We start from the raw sequence: 18,130 nt of genomic DNA, 5'->3' as shown, positions 1-18,130 counted from the left end.
CATAGTCAACTTCCCACAATTGTACTGTATTTGCGGCTACTTGAGAGTCATAACAAATATGATTTAACTAATTTTATATGCTGTGTGTATTTTTGCTATCTTATTATAAGGGTTTTGATGTCACTCCAAAGAAAATAAAATGTTAAACTTATAATACATTATCTTGTTTTGTTTGCTGAGTGATTTGATTGTGTTTATATCACGTACGAAACCAGCATATTGAGGGAATAGGGCTTGTGCCTGAGAGCGCTGGTTTCAGTTTAAAATATTCGCGAAGACAAATCAAAATGCAAATAATGCTCTTGGCGAAACTGTACGAGACACTTATTTTATAAAATACAGGAGTGAAATAAAAAAAATATATTATTTGGTTTGTTTTCAACTGATTAAGTGAATAACCGATTGGGCCTTACATATAAAATCATTCAATAAAAATATAAACTACGCAAGCTTTGCAACAAATGTAAAGCTTCACATCAGACACAAAGCTCTGCATCACAACTGAAGCTTCAAATAAAATGAACAGCAAATTTCTTGGCGAAGTCAAATGAATGTAAAATTTTTGATTGATTCACTTGGTCGAAGCTTTGCACAGGTCTAGTTATTTATCACAATATCATTTTGTCACACGCAAGAATTTGTTAGTATGCAGTTAATTTTCAGCATGTAGTGTCATGTTTTCGTAAAATTTGGATAGTTATGGCCCAATGTCCTATAAGAGTTATTGGGATTATTGGTACTTTCTCCAGTTGGCTATCAGTATAAAAAATTACATAATCATTTATATAATTATGAAACTGCTTAAAAGATTACAAATGAAGTTTAGTGCACTGTATCTCAGGCAGGGTTTAAATCAAGTGTTTTTTTTTTTTAAGACTAAGTTTAAATATAATATCTTAATAAATTTTAATGAAAGGTCTAATTCCTCTCTAATAACAATACTTTGCTCATTAATGTTTCTTGTAATACAGGAACAAATAATCATATACTAATCAAGAACTTATCAATTAAATTATCTGAATATCTTGTAAACTATACCCAGCTAAATACTCCTCTACAATTAAATTAATTAGTCAATAGTAGTCAAAAGTGTAAAAAAAGGGAAATAAATACATTTATTATGTAGCAATTCTTGCATGGTTCTAATGAATTTTAATCTTAAAAGTACTCAGCATAATATAAATCTAAATATAATAAACATTATGTTTCAACTGACTTGTTACCTAGCATTATATTTACCATTCATGTCCAGTTTTTTTGTCAACAGTATGGTGAGAGATGATTACAGATACTAGTGATGAACTCTCATCTGTAATTTCTATTTACTAAACATATGTGCAGACCTTTAATATTTTCAATTAAATAGCTTTCAATAGAAAACATAAAAATGATGAAAAAAAACTTCTGAAGTTTAACAAATTAGTAACAAAAAAATTTTCTGGCACTTTTTATTTTTCAGAGCCCTTAACCAACCTACTTATTAAAACCATAAATAAATATTGTCCATTAATAATCAGGTATCAGATCAGAAAAATCTTAATTAGATAAGTAAAGAACCATAGTTTACATTAACACAACACAATACTTATTCCCTGTGAAAAATACGTACATGCTTTAACTGTGCTAACTGAAATTGTAAGTAAACAATTATTCCAACAAAAATTTATAATCAAGAAATATTTTAACATCTATTTTGACTTATCCTACACTGTAAACAGTCACATATTTAATTTTGTACCTTTAATTTTGTCATCTTATTTTCATGATATTTCATAATGTGTTTCCATGTGAATTACTTGTCATTAAAAATTCCAGTGCCATGCCGTCCGTGATGTAAATAGCGACACACTAACACTGCATGACCACACGACACACTATGCAGTCGCCAATGCTTAGGGGCCGGAAAAACTAGCATCTTGCAACAGATGCTATGTTAACCAATATTCTAAATAATTTTTTTTTCCAGCTTAATTAGTTTAAAAAATGCCATTCATTTGTAAAATACCCTCCTATAAAATGCCACATACTGCTACACTTTAGTTGACAGTTTTCAAAATGGCGTTACAACAAAATGTATCGTTATCACGTTTGAATTGATCAAACAGTTTGTTTGGAATCAGGCTTTCATTGTATTTTTTTTTTCCTGTTCAGTTTTCTAGATGATTACGTGAATCATTTTGTACTGCAACATGTTTGTTTTGACAGTTTAATTATTTATTATTATTTACAATTTATTAATTTTGTTTGCTCTATGTCTAATATTATTTATTTTCAGAAACTGCAATATTTTGTTATGTATGTCTATGGAAAAGTGACTCTTTGGATTTTTACCGGACTATTTGAAATAAGTATTGTTGATACCCCTCTAAGGACTAATGAACTTGGAAACGGTAAACGGTAAAATTAACGCCGTTTAATTATAATGTAAATTATTATTTTTAATATTTATTTATTTAAATTGTACGTGAAATTTTGTTATCTGCGCAATTGTTGCGTTCGGATTTCACATTTTTGTTAAGAAATTAAGTAACTGATTTTGGTTTTGGGCCAATCACAGGCCGCCATTTAAAAGTTAAGTTTTACTGGCTTAATTTGAGAAGCTAGTAAGAAAGAGTTCTATAATGGCCAGCTGAAAGAGCGGCAACTTCGTGACGTCGGCGATTATAAATCCTGAAAATTAGCTATATAGCAACAGGCATCCCAGATAGAGGATGATAATTATGAATCATTAGGGAGTCCAGAATATTGGAATAGGATTTATCTAAAAAGATAAATAATATAGGAGTGAAAAACGTGAGTAATAAAAGTGCCCAGATTTTGTGTCCTCATCTTATGCACACATCACGCAACTCCCGTTCTTACGTCACATCGTCGCCGGAAATTAATATAAACATTGATTTTATGAAGTAAAGTGACATTATATATGATTTAAGTAATACTTTGATATAAATTTTACGATTTTACACACTAATTAACAGACTCAGAGGTCCTATAGATAAGAGGCTCTGAGCTCTGCCGATGACATTTTGAACCTAACTAGCCGAGGTAAATTGATTTTAAGTTCCCTAAAACATTAATTAAAAACTGTGTAGTGTCAACGAACCCAAATAAAGACTTTTGTAAATACTTAAATGTGCGCAACATAAATCCTGGTAATTGGAATTTTATTGGAGTTATATGATGTCAAGTACACGTTAGGTTGTTGTTTTGAATATAAATTGTAATTAAATTAAAGATATTAATAAGGGTAAAATTTTGAAATCGTTTTTACATTTGAAATAAATAATTATATATTTTATTTTCAAAGTGTTGTGTCATGTTATTTGTAGTTTCATCTACCCCAGTGTATGTTTATGTATGTTTGTACCCATATAAGTAATACCTAACTGTGGCCTACTTGATATCAGAATTACCAGCTGAGAGCCACACAAGAGTAAAATAAAATTTGCTACACAGTTTTAACACAGCCCAACGTTTTGTGTGTGTGCGTGAGAAGTTGAAGTTCCCCCACATAATTAATTTGACAACCCAAGTGGAGCCTAAGCAGAATTAGCTCTACAAATATAACTGGCAACCCAAGTGGGGCATTAAGCTATTGTTACTACTGTTGTCACCCCACAATTTTTTTTTTTTTGGTGGTGGAATCGGAATCTGGGGGAAATGTGGAATCGCAACCCTTCCCTAGTTTGGATGTGAAGGTTCCTGCGGTGCAGGGATCACACTGACGGTTGTCGGCGCCGGTCGGTCAGCCGGGGCTTTGAATATATATACTGTATAGAAGTCGCGAGTGGATAGGATTTACTCTACGTTTTTCAGGATCGTATGATGAGCAGCTTGGGAACATCACCGCTGTAGTGCACTGCCGTAATGCCCTGTATCGTCTTAGTTGTTATTTACACGTTAGAGCGCAGCACTGTCGCCTGCTGTCATTTCCCGCACCCCCCACCAATAAATCACTGCAGCTCGAGGTCGTTCAACAGGAGGGGGAAGGGGTGTTTGAAGAGTTCGACACTTGTCTGCTAGGGACCACCACAAGTCGATGCCCTAGAGATGGTGGCGATTGCGGCGGTGAATTAACCAACTACCTCAAACCGTATTAGAAATTTTGAACCTGGGCTGGCGACTTCTATACAGTATATATATTCAAAGGCCAGGGGGACTGGGGGAAGCCTGTGCGGCAGCCAGCTCACCGGTGGCCGCAGATCAGGGGCTTGCCGCACTCCTCGAGGCATGCCATGTGCACGCGTCCCTGCAGGCACTGGCCGCACGTCCCGTGGCACGGGTGGCCACACTCCAGCACCGTGCCGCACGGCACCGCGCAGCGTGACAGCAGGTAGTCCGAGTGAGGGTCCAGGTCTGCCGACACACACACGCACGCATGCGCTCTTCGATGAACCAGCAATTTGACAGATCTTGACTCGAAATTACAAATGTGTAAGGGGCCGGAAAAATTCGCGGTTTCGATTGGAGGAGGGGGGGGGGGGGGTGGTTTGAAATCAACTGAAAATTTCGGAGAACATCTATTACGACCCAATTCCTGGGAACCGTGAGGGGTAGTTTCAGAAAGGTTTGATTTAACTACGGCAAGCAGAAAACGTACATGTAAACTAACCAGTAAAAATAAACTGTTTTTTGACATATTTTCTTTAGAGGTGGCCTGTAGGGCGACGGACTTGTCACGAAGATTGAAGTGGGTTTAAAGCAAAGCCGTCTAGCATCCCCCTGTACACTCGGGAAAACAACGCAAGTTCTGGCTGCCGACGTGTAAGCCGTCTCAGCTGGTTTGTCTGTGATTCGATCCTTCTTTGGTTGAGGGTTTTTTTAAATGGTTGACATTCGTCCAGTTGAACAGTGAGCCAATAGCAAAATCATCTAAGAGGTATATGTGTTTGAATTGTAGGCTATTGCCGAATGAATCCGCAAATTTTTCTGGTCTCTACAGATATGGTATCTATTGTTATGGTAATTTCATTAAATGTTGTTTAAGTAGCATGAATTTTGTACCACAATGTATTAACTAAAGGGAATGGAAAAAATTTGTTGCATTGTTTGATCTTGTATTTATTTTTAGTACGCTAGCATATTTTTACATTAAAGTTGGCACATTTTTTAAACACACAAAAATGTGCTAATTTTTTTTCTGAGTAGTTTTCTTTTGGACATGCTTATTACTAGGGGCCTGTTCTTTTCGCGATCGCGATTAAACGACGATAAACGCGAAATCACCGTTAAATACAGTTTTTACGCGAAATTGCCATAACACAGCGTTTTTACACGAAATTTTGTATTAAAACGCGAAATCGTAGTGTTTTTACGCGAAATTTAAATACTGGTTAAGACTTTTCTCGACAATGGTAAACAAACACCGCAACATGGCCGCCAAACATTAATCATAAATGAACTAAAGCAGACAAAAGCTTACACACGCTCACGTTATAATGTTAAACCCAAAAATATACTGTAAAAATACGCAAAACTACGGCGTTTATTTTCCTTTCCGGCATAATGTTTGGATAGATAAGACAAACAGGCGAAGTTTTAAAGCGTACACACACCGCTCGGGGCACTGACGTAGCTTAGAACAGCGACACCGGATAAATACAAAAGCAAGCAGATGATTGGGCGAACGGTGTTTGGAACAGCCTTACGTGAGTGGCCATATCACGTACGCCGGGGGCGCTGGTATATAGTTGGAACAGCGTCGTAGTATCAAGCAGATTATCGGGCGAACCAGACACAAGCATTTTAAATCGCGCCAAAAAGCGGAAAAATGTAAACAAACATTAATTTTCGAATGGTGTGATGATGATGATGATTAGTTGGCCAACAGTTTTTATAGATTTTGTTGGGTCGTTACCACACCGCGGAAATACTATAACGCCGAATGTCAAAATTGACCACAAAGCCGAAATACTATAACGCCGAATGTCAAAATTGACCACAACGCCGAAATAACAACGGAATTTGTGTGCGTTTCTAATGTACCTTAACGCCGAAATACCACAATCAATCAAACCTTACATTACCTAACCTAACCTAACCTAACCTAACCTAACCTAACCTAACCTAACCTAGTCTATCCTAACCCAATCTTTGTGGCAGCCCTGTAATGACATTTTTCGGCGTTGTGGAACACAGCAGTTTTCTAGCTGTCGTCGTTGTTGTGATCAATTTGGCATTTCGGAGTTGTGATGCGTCCTCGATTTTGTTAAAGGAATTAATAGTTTTCCAGATTAGTTTATGGGAACAAACTAATAATCAGTGTGTAAATCAAAAGTATTGTCATATAAATATATGTAACCTATTTGTTTAGGGTATTCAGTAATGAGTAGGTTCAAGTAAATATATTTAACTTAAATAATTTCAGATATATTTATGGTAACACACTTTTTTTTTTTTTTTTTTTAAGTCTTTAGCACCGCTTTTGTGTTTTTAAGTGAATTTTAGCACCGCTTTTGTGTTTTAAAAGTGAATTTTAACACCGCTTTTGGTAATTTTTAATGACGAAATCTGAAAATTTTATTTACCACTTTCAGGGGGCCCTACTTATTACTAATGATTTTATAGTATAAATGCCTCATGAGACAATTTTGACAAAATATATTTAATATCTGATTTAATACAATTTCTCCGACACACGCCACTGCCGTTTTGCACTGTTTGTCATGGAAAATATTCAAGAAAGCAAATTAAGAATGAGAAACCTCAATAACGGACAAACAAACACACAGAAAACAAACCAAAATCAACGTCAAAAGTTAAATGCATACACAGCATAGAGAACTCAACGAAGAAATTAGTCAGAAAATGACAATGACGAGACATTTGCGACACAAACAGTAAATGAAGTCCAAAAATGACCTTGGACAACAGCGACAAATGGACAAACACAACAATGATACTAATAGATAATGTGGACAGCACAGACACACAGTGAACCCAGAGACATGACTAGATATTATGGCCACCAAGATGACAGCACAGACAAACACAGTACCCCATAAAAGACAAAACAGTTGCAACGTTTCGGGAACCGAGATCTGTTCTCATTATCAGGCATGAACAGACTGTGCTACCTGCGCATTTTATTTTTGACTTCGGCTGATTTTAGCTTGTTTTCTGTGTGTCTGAAAATTCAACTTGTTCGTTATTGAGGTTTTGCGACTTGTGGCATGCATTTCTGTTTTTATTTTATGGTACAATGTGATGTTATTTTAAACTTAAAGTGGGTGTTATTTTTAACTGAAAGCAATTTTAGTTTACCAAGTTATTTTGCACAATAAAGTAAATTTTGACTCAAATATTTACATCTTTCTTTTCAAAATACCAATAGAAACACGTAAATTATACAGCACTACAGCTTATCACTAGTACCATCAGTATGAAGTAAAGCATATGAAGCAAAATTATATCTACATACATAACAATACAATAAAAATGGCATTACTGTACATTTTGCTAAAGAATGCAAAATGCTTTATTTGCTAGAAGGCAATCTAGCTACTTACATTCACGAGTTTAGTATTAAAACTTATAATCTTCGGGGATGGAGCAATGTTTTCAAAAAACAGGTAATGCGTAGGGACCGGAAAAATTTGCGGGTTCAATGACCTCTAGGATGAACTTTATAGTTCTTCATACACTCGGTCAAATGTCACCCTCTCACTGGCTGCTGTCTTGTGGAGGTGTCCCAACGTAGCAGCCTGGGATTCGATACAGCTTCGGTTGAGTGTTTCTCACCGGCCCAGAGTCGTCCAGGTGAGTTGTGAGCCAATAGCAGAGGCTGCACTGAGGTATAACTATTTGAATTTCAGGCTGTCGTGAAATGAATCCGCAAATTTTTCCGGTCTCTGGTAATGCGGATGGATAAATACCAAACTAGTGTCAGAAAAATAATATATGCAAAATGTCATTAATTGTTGGGCACACTATACAATTAAAATTGATGTTCATTTATCAACTGCAAATTCACAATATTCTGAGTTTTTGTACGTGAAGTCTAAGTATTTCATAAAAAAATAAAATTTACATTTCCCCCAAAAAAATCACACAAATTTAAGGGAAAAAAAAGTGTTATCGCAAATGCGAAAAAAATGCATGCCTCTACTTTTGACATATATTTAATAAATATTTAAAAAAAAAAAAAAAAATCAATCTTTCTCATCGCAACAACCATTCAAAGAATGAAGGTGATGGCTGCTCCAGTATTACGGTGGGCTGAGCCGTGTTGGGGTGTTGGGGGGTGGAACACGAGCATACACCGAGGAGGTACGGTACCTACCCTCGTCCTTCTGGAAGCAGGGCACCTCTACGGCGTGGTTGCACGCCGGCCTCACCCTGCCGGGCACGGGCTCCAGGCACCGAGGGGTGCACGGGGCGGAGCAGCGCTCCGTGCAGGCGTGGCCGCACGGAAGCAGCTTCTCGCAGAGCTTCCTGCAGGCGCTGGGGACCGCCGGCTGCCAGCACTCCAGCTCCACGTCGTGACCACACGACAGTATGGCCTTCTTCACCTGTACAACAGCACGGCTCCCAGTTAGACGGCCTGAACAGTTTTACATTTACAGATAATTCTCGAGCCATGCTAAATTATGGATGAAAATGTTTCAAGGCGTGGCCCCCGTCCTTGGGGCAGGGTTCTCCACATGACGCACCTTGACGCGGCAGTTCCCGTGAGTCGAGAAGCCTCTTCCTGGGGCAGGGTTAAGGTTGTGAACGTGAACTCACCTTGACGGGGCAGCCCCCGCAGGTCTCGAAGCACTTCTTCGGGCAGGGGTGGCCACAGTCCAGCACTCGCTGGCACCGGCGCTGGCACGTGACGGAGGACGGGTCCGTGCAGCATTTCATGGTGTGCTTGTGGCTGCACCCGGGAAGCTGCTTCTCCACCAGGACGTCGCAGTCCGCGCACTCCTGATAGCACTGCTTCTTGCACGGGTGGTCCGCCTTGCAGCCGGTGTTCTTCCGCGAGCACGGCTTGTAGCACTTGAACTGGAGGGTTCCAAAATGTCGAGTCAGAGTTACCACACACTCACTTCAGTCAATTTCCACAAGTTTTCCCTGTTTTCCCTGCCTGAGCAGACTATCAGGCAACGTAACAGACACCGTGTTTTATTGCATAATCGTCGCACATTTTATACTAAAAACAAGTTTGCGACGTTTATGTGATAAAAAAATAAAATAAAGATTTTAAGTAAAGTTATTAATAAAAACAAAACCTATTAAAGGAAAGTATATTAATTTAAAAAGTAGAGAATACAAAAGCACGCCAAACAATTAAATTATTAAGTCATGCAACAAAAACATTTTGTTCAACTTCTAATTGAAAAACCAAAACTGTGAAGCGCCGAGTCGGAACGCATAACTACTGCCATGGTAAACACCAAGAGAAAGTGTGGGATATCAAATTTAGTTAAATCGGCAGTAGACAGAACGCACGTGTTCCATGCATCCAATGAGCAAACTGTATCGATATTCGACTACGTGAGCGCACTCTATACAGGAATCAACACAACTAAACATGAATGATGCCAAATAGCGCTGGATACATTTTTATAAGCTTTACACAGTGGCTACGAAGAGGAAAAGATAGAGGTTATAACATTTGAAAATGTATTTAAAAGAAAATTTACGCATCGGATGACTTCGTATTTCTTTTAATTAAATAATTAAGCTGTAATATCCAAATGTATATTAGATTTCAACTTTAAAATACATTGCTTTATACGGGAAAATTACCTACACAAAGCATTTAGAATCTAAATTATCATGCTATGTTTATGCAAGAAATTTTTTCTCTAAATTTTGATGTCCTAAAATAACGGTGCGACGATTATGTGCGTGCTACGTTTATTGTTTGTTTCCCACCTGTTAGTTGCTTATTGAAACATGAATTTACAAATGGAATCTGGAAAATTTAATTATTTAATATGTAATTATATAAAATAAGATAATTTAATAACAAGTAAATATAAGATATAGTGATTTTCGAAATACAAAGTTTAAAAGAGAATTTAAAGCGTACTAGATTGCAAGACTTTGAAACATTATTTCAATTAGTGTTGGGCCGATTCCTAAAATATACTAATTCCGATTCCATTTTCGATTCTTAAATTAAAGGGTCGATTCTTCGAATCCGATTCCGATTCCTTAATTTTTATCTGACAATGTTCAACAGAGTAATATACTCAGAAAAAAAAAGGTTGTTTATGATTTTAAAAATGTAATTGCGTTGTTTTTCATTTTCTGTGCAGAAATTAACATTATATACAGCTTATATAATGTTAAAAAGTATATTCATTACCATCAAGTTACGCTACCTTGAATTTCTAGCACAATTTGGCCTTTTAACCTTGCATATAGTTAGACAAAACACGTGTTCAAACACTGCCAATAATCAAAGATGTCTTATGACGTGAATGTTATAACTTAACCAACTTTAGATACCTTACATTAATTAATTGTAAAAAAAAAAGAGGTCTGTACAGTTAGGTTAAGAATTTTATTTTCAAGCACAACTAAATAATGATCCAAATAAAATGACTATATAACCTCGATTATACATATTTCAAGGGACCAGGGCGAAAAAAAATAAAAAGTGGGAAATGTAAAAATAAAATTTTATTATCTCATTATGATGGAAATGACAAGAAACAAATATGCACCACACTAAAATAAAATGTCAGAGATGCTTACGTTTTAATATATTACCTAGAACTTAATTATCTCACTTGGTGAAAAGAATAAATCCATCCAGTCTTGCAGTTCTTCACAACCGTAAAGAGAAAATAAATTTTAGGTTCTTGAGTAAGAAAGTTCTGTGCATGTTTTAGCATCTCAAAATTTCCACATTTTATGGTGAGATTTTCTTACATAAAATATTTAAACTCTTCAAATAATCGCGTGTGAACATTTAATTTATTTCAGAAATTTATCAGAAACAATTCTGTAAAACTAACACAACTACTTTCAAAAGATTGTTTATGTTTGGTAATAAAACTTTACGAACGTTTCAGCAGCAATGTTTGGAAATTCAGATTAGTCAACTGCCTTTCCAAAATATATCTAATGTAAAATGAGCATCGCTGAACACGCACAAGAACGCCGAATTACAGCAATTTGGTTATGTTGCTTTTACACTTATTTTAATATGGTCGCAATAATCCACTGTGAATTTGGGTAAAATCTCATTCAAAAATTATTTCAATTTAATTCTTTAAAGTTTAAAGTGCAGAGATGTGAAACATCTTAATTTTCACGTTCACGTCACCAAAGATTTGGTTCATGGCCGTATGGTTTACCATGGCAGGTAGCACAAACAAAAAAAAAATTAGGTTGTTTACAATGGCAAATGTAGCTGCCATGATCAAATAGTTAACTTTTACATTATTTTACTTGCCGTTTACATTAACATAATTTTCTTTTAACATTTATGGTTTTGTCTAATTATTTTTGAAGGTTTACTATTAAATGCAGTGCTGCTGCAACGTAATTTCCGAAAAATGTTTTCGCTTAAAGCGGGAAAGTAGATACTGCATTTGTACTGTAGGGAAAATGGCGGTGCAAGTAAATAAATACGTTAATTACCGTAATTCGTAAATCAGTAACGTAAAAAAAAGATTGTATTATGTAGTTTAAAAATTATATTTGCATGCATTTTAATATTTTCTTACGTTGCGTGGGAGATGTATTTTGCAAACTTAAAAACAATGCAGGAATCGGTCATGATCGATTCCAAAACCATTGTATTCTGAATCCCACGATTATACTGGAATCGGTGGAACCGACCGATTCCGGAATCGGAATCGACCCATCACTAATTTCAATCAAATTAAGGCGTGTGGTGGCGAAAATTCACAGTACCAAATATTTATATGGAAATGCATTTCATGCAGTCACTTTGCACGAGAAGCAATAAATCTAATTACGTTATGTGACGCCTTATATTATTGCATTAGTTTTTAAACTTTCAACTTTAAAAACTTGATGCAAGTTAGTTGAAAAAGTCTACAACACAATATCAAGAACATTTCTTTGCAGTTCAAGCAGGTGGTATTTTCTGTTGTTTGAAGTGGCAGCTATGCTCTAAATAAATCAAGTTTTTGTTCTTATCTAACTTTACTGTGATGGTGATATATTTATTTACAATGTATTCATTTTAAGAACTTTATTAAAACAGAGAATATTTATGTCTAATATAGGTATACGGCTGGCAAGAGCTAAAAAATTATGTGAGTTCAATGTATTTAGGACTACAAAAATTGAAAAAGTTACTAGTGGATTTTTAGGTTATGGCAGACACTTTTATTTTCAGTAATATCGACCCAAAACTAACAAAAATATAGTGAATCAGTAGAAATGCCGAATCAATTAAATATTGGCAAAATCAGTTTCTTTCGATCTGTATCAGCACAGCTCTACTAAAATCTCAGAAATTATCATGAAACCATGAGAAAATTTAATAAAAATTTTCTTCTACAACTTTTTTCACAATAATTTTTTTTTTTTAAATATGGGAAGCCATATTTAAAACGTGATAAGAAATAGATCTATTCCCAGGAATATGCCCTTAGAAAGGCTTAAACTTTATCGAAGATCAATTCCACATCATTTACAGTGGATTCCCATGAATATTAACATTTTTGAATCAACTTCAGGCAAACAATTCTTTTCAAAAACTGCAAAAAAAAAATTTAAAACATGGGAAAACCAAGAGTTTCCAATTTTTAACATCTTCCTGACTGAAAGAAAACACGGTAGCAAGAGTTTATTCAGCTCCAAACAAGGATGCACACTCAAGATGATTAAGCTTAGGGCTGGGCCGATACCACTTTTCACCGATTCCACTGATAGCGATTCTTATGGGCCGATACTGCCGATACTCGATACCGATACTAACCAAAGAAATGTTTGTGTTATGAAAGGATATTTTACTTATAAAGTATTTTTTAATTTCATATTATAATGACAGAGTACCATCAAACGGTCAAAACACTTACTAACATGCATCTTAAAATAATAATAAAACACACACAAATACTTTTTTTTCAGCCAACATGTTTAAGCATTGCCCCACCTTGTGATATTTTTACATGGCAGAAAATGCATGTAGCCTTGCATCTTCATTTGATTGAAGAGTGAAGTATTTCCAAACTTCACTTCTCTTCCCAGCCATATCATCACACTCAGAAAAATCTTTAAAATATCACTTTAGGTTTATATTTTAACAATTCAAGCTAATGTAAATACTAAAATTGTAAACAAACACAACAACATAACATCAGCAAAACCATAGATATATAAATAACATGGAGATGGGGCAAGCTACTCAGACGTTCTTCAGCAACTGTTTCTATGATCGCGAGTGCTGTAAACGTGATCGCGAGTGCAATTTACTTTATCGCGAGCATTGGTAAACGTAAGGTGAGGCTGTCTTTGCTCTACAGTTGGCAATGAATATTTTTTTATTTATGTATTCAGTTTTTGTTCAGTGGATTCCATATGGAATTAAGGGCTCTGGGATATAGAACAAGTCAAGTCAATTTTATACAGATTATACAGATAATACTTATATACATACATACTGCATAAGTGCAATTATTAAACATTATAGAGTACATAGGTACATAATAAATGGTATAAACTCAAGTTTAGGACATATATACATTTATAGTATGCACGTCTCTATGGTTCTCGGGCTCCATTGTATTTTTAAAACAATCAAAATGACCGATTTTCTTTAAAACAGTAGCGCTGTGGGAAGGAAACTTAGGGTAAGAGTGCATAAATTACAAAATTAGGTAATTATTTTAAAAATTAGTTTTGACTTACAAAAAAACCCGTTGCGTGAAATAATATTCCTTATTGATTTTTTTCTAACAAAAACAATATACAGTAAATTCCCTTTATTAAGTACTTGAGGGGACCACTACTTAATGGAGGTGTACTATTTATTGGGTTCATCCAGAAGAAATGTTACAATTTGTCACTTTGCGCCAATTTTAACAACCTGATGGCTTTTTTATTGTAGGCCTAATTACTACATTATTTCTAGTAGTGAACTAATGACATAAATTTAAAAAAAAGTTAAATTTCAAGTTTTAACAGCACAATTAAAAAAAATTGAAATCCTGGACGACCTTTTGTTACAGTTGAATTAGACATGCCAAATGCACTGACATGCATTGGAACAGTACCAGTCCATGAGAAATAATTGGCAGAATTTGCATTTTGTGTGTACTTTTTCCCTAATAGCTCGACATATTCAAACCCAATTATAAAATAATATTCAACTGTTCAACATACAGAACCTACAGTTTTTTCATATAGTCAAGAATTTTTGTTTAAACTTTCCTTTGAGAAATGTCTTTCATAACTTTGCAATGCTGATACCCACACGCTTTTGGGTACCTACTCATAACTTCTACGGTAGGCCTACCTACATAAATGCTGCCGTAATACACTAAATATAAAAATATAAACTGGTTATACACGTTGTCACGTCGCCATTAAACAAGCTTCACGAAACGTCACAAAATGTTCACTAGCGTCGGAAACTGTGTGCCACTAGATCTGTTAAATAAATGTTGTATACGTATTACATTTGTGTACGATTACGAAAGATGTCAATCTGAAATGATGTTTACAAACAAATAATGGGTTAGGTCATCGTAACAGAAAACAAACGGTAACAAAAAACACATTAGTAGTCGTTGGCCATCGTATAATCCACGTTTTATGTACCTACCTAGCCAGATATGGCCGCCATCGGCCAATATCCATTGCTACAAATTCAAACGTGAAAATACGCATTTTGTAGGATAATTATTATCAAATCTTTTTTTTCTTAATTGAAAAAGTTAAGCGTTTTATTTATAACTCTTGATTATTCCGCATGAATGTTATGTTGCTACACCAATCACACAAAAAACGGACATTTTTTTATACGAATGAAATTTCTATCCGCACGGTTACCAGCACTGCTACTGCCATTTTACTCAACGAAATAAAGAAAACGTCTGTAAACAATTTCCACAAGACCTGTTGTTAAACTAAGCTATAGAATTGTGAATGAAATGAGAAAATGTTTAATATTTTGTGTATTAATATTGGCAAAAAGATATGTATTAACGAGAAATTACAGTCCAGGGCTTTGAAAAATGTACGTTATATATTTATTATGCCTATTAATTTGCATGGCGTTTCAAGGGACCGGTGGCTTTATTACGTTATACTGGATTGTACGTTAACAAGAGGGACATACTAGAGAGAATTTGCTGTAACACAGTTTAAGAACTTGGACTGAGGTATCGGCGCGAAGTATCGGCAAATATTTTACAGATGCTGCCGATGCCGATACTCTGAATATCGGCCGATACTTAAGAATCGGAATCGGCATCGGCCCAGCCCTAATTAAGCTAGACCTAAGCATCCGCGGGACAGCTCTTAAGCTGTCCCAGTTCCGTGGGAAATAGGCGAGGAGCGAACGGGAGGGCACCTGGGTGTGGTCGGGGTCCGTGCGGACGTGGCAGGTCCCCTCGCAGCTGTGGCCGCACGGCAGGCGGTCCTCGCACGGCCGCGGGCACGGGAAGCGCTCCGGGTCCGCGTGGCACGGCTTCTCCACCTCGTGCTCGCAGTCGGGCAGCACGGCGGTGACCGTCTCCCGGCACTTGTGTTTCTCGGGGTCCACGTGGCACGGCAGCTCCAGCATGTGACCGCACGGCAGGGCCTTCTCCAGTTTGGTCATGCACATCCCGCACACCTGCCAGCACGGTTTCAGGCACGGGTGCCCCACGGGGCAGTTCTCCGGCGCCCTGCACCGGCAAACACAAAAGAGTTTTAAGGTGGTAGTGTCCTAAATAATTTGGTTCTGATATTTTGTATTTTTTTCACATGATTTTATATGAATTCAAGTTACAACCATATTTAAATGTTTAAAAGGCTTTTCCTACTAAAGTAGTCCTCAATTAATGGTTCTGATAAGGGATGAGCGAGTATTAGGATTGACTCGACTCAAATGTTTGATTTCATTAAACTCGACAGGACGAGACTTACAATCATATTTTTTATAACTTGATACCATGACGTACCATTATTTCGCAAACACTTCACAGCGCAGTTTATTTAAAGTATGGTTAATTTTACATAACTATACTACCAAAGAAACATTTTTTTCAGCTATTTGCACATCAACACACTGGAAAAAGACGCGATCTTGAAATGACCTGCAGTGCGTCAACAACAAACGTTATTACACATTTTGAACGTTGTTTAATGCCACTTTTAAAATAAATTATTTATGTGACATTAAAAAAAGGTTTAAGTATTGCCATTTTTAAAGTCAGGCATTTGTCTCAAACCAGAAAATGACAGAAGAAAAGGAAAACTGATACAGAGTTAATTTTCTATTTCTTTACATATTCTGTTTCAGTAAGATTATACTTTATGCACATGATTTTGGCACACGATGATGTTAAAAAAAAATTACTTACAGAAAATAGCTATTTTTTTGTTTTGAGACAACTTACGAAAATTCAGAAAAATTTATTCATCTGTACAATATTGTAGATTATGCTGCAAAGGGTTCTTTTCGTAAATCCGACTGGCTTTAAAAAATCAACTTTATATTCGGGAGGTCTATGAGTCTATGAAGATGATCCTGAAGGACATACATTATAAATTCAAAATATTTTCTTTTTTTTTTTCCTTCATGATATGATTTTGAGTCCTCCTCTTCAAGTATTTTTATCAATATTTCACCATTTTAACAAGTGTATAAAAAAATGAAATTGTGAGAAAAGTTGATAGGTTGGGACACCTACATTAAGAATACAGTGAAATTTGAATTTAAAAGGTAGCTAAATCATTCAAAGAATTTTTCAGTATTTTTAATGTAGCTAATCTAATTCAACATACCATTAAAAAAAATTGCAGTCTTTTTAACATAGCTAAACTAACCTTACTACTCTTTAAAAAGGTAAACTATGTATCACAATGCTCACTTCAAAACATTTCAAACACATGTTAAGAAGTTTCACGTAAGAATTTTTGATCTTTTTTTTCCCCCCTAGAAAATACATTCTTTTTCAGAATTACCATCTAAGGAAATTACAGGGTTAAAATCATTTAAAATGAGAAAATTATTGTTTAATATATTATCAATTTTTTTCTTCAAATTTAATTCATTTAACCACCAAATTTTTCTTCATTTCAAAAGTCTTAATAAATGTACTGAGTTTTTTCGAATCCAGTGAGAGTAAATTACTCAATTTTAAAAGAAAATCATAAATAAGTATGATTAATAGTCATATTATAATTTTTCACTTGACACAAATGACTCGTGTATTGAAGACATAAATAAATGATAAAATGCTAATGGTATCGTATATTAACAAACACCAGGAACATAAAAGTAATCTCTAAAATTTCTGCAATTACTTGAGCTGGCTCGAATTTTAAGAACTCCACTCTCCTAAAAATTTATCAAGTGTAAACTCGACTTGACAGTGTAATTACTTAACTTTGCTTTGTTTGACTCGAGTGGACCAAAAAATTTTCAGACTCGCACATCTTAGTTTTTCTAAACTAAATGGAAAATTTTAATGTCAGTCGTAGCATGTATTGAAAAGCATCACATGTGGTACAGCTTTGGATTAACTGTTCATTTGCAGATTTCATCTCCAAACTCTTTTATTTATGGTAGGTATATCAATCATTAAATTAATGCATATTATGTTTAAAAAAACACAGAAATCTGAGTTTTTCAGGGTGTAAGAAAACTAATTTTTATGGATTTATGAAATAAAAATATACTAAAAATAAACAGTTGAAAGACGAAGGCTTCAGACAAACTGTTAAACTGAAAACTATTCACTACATGATTTTATGCTTTCAGTACATGCTACGACTGACATAAAATCTGCCTTTAAGTTCATAATAACCATTCAATAAAAACTTTTTAAAGTAGAAAACACATTTTACTAACAATCAAACGTGATTATATTATTAATTTATTAAAAATCACATGCTTTAAATGAATTTGGGAAGCAAAATATCTTATAATACTACTCCATTTGGCAATACATGGTTCAGCACATTCTTTGATCCAACCAATAGAGCAGCTTGCTTTCTGATTTTT

At 35.2% G+C, this 18,130-nt stretch overlaps 1 protein-coding gene across 8 annotated transcripts in view; it reads right to left on the bottom strand.

The window, feature by feature from the left end:
- The window catches only part of LOC134536900 (NFX1-type zinc finger-containing protein 1-like), a 111,122-nt gene that overhangs the window by 9,489 nt on the left and 83,503 nt on the right, over window positions 1-18,130 (bottom strand). For all 8 annotated transcript variants that reach the window (XM_063376969.1, XM_063376970.1, XM_063376971.1 and 5 more), the window contains 4 exons: window positions 15,491-15,806; window positions 8,725-8,985; window positions 8,282-8,510; window positions 4,191-4,356 (listed from right to left, as the gene is read on the bottom strand). In XM_063376969.1, coding sequence (XP_063233039.1) covers window positions 4,191-4,356; window positions 8,282-8,510; window positions 8,725-8,985; window positions 15,491-15,806 — 972 coding nt within the window. The remainder of the gene's footprint in view (window positions 1-4,190; window positions 4,357-8,281; window positions 8,511-8,724; window positions 8,986-15,490; window positions 15,807-18,130) is intronic.

Source organism: Bacillus rossius, chromosome 11 (genome assembly GCF_032445375.1).
Source record: "Bacillus rossius redtenbacheri isolate Brsri chromosome 11, Brsri_v3, whole genome shotgun sequence".
Taxonomy (NCBI): domain Eukaryota; kingdom Metazoa; phylum Arthropoda; class Insecta; order Phasmatodea; family Bacillidae; genus Bacillus; species Bacillus rossius.
This window is presented reverse-complemented; position numbering and strand designations above follow the sequence as displayed.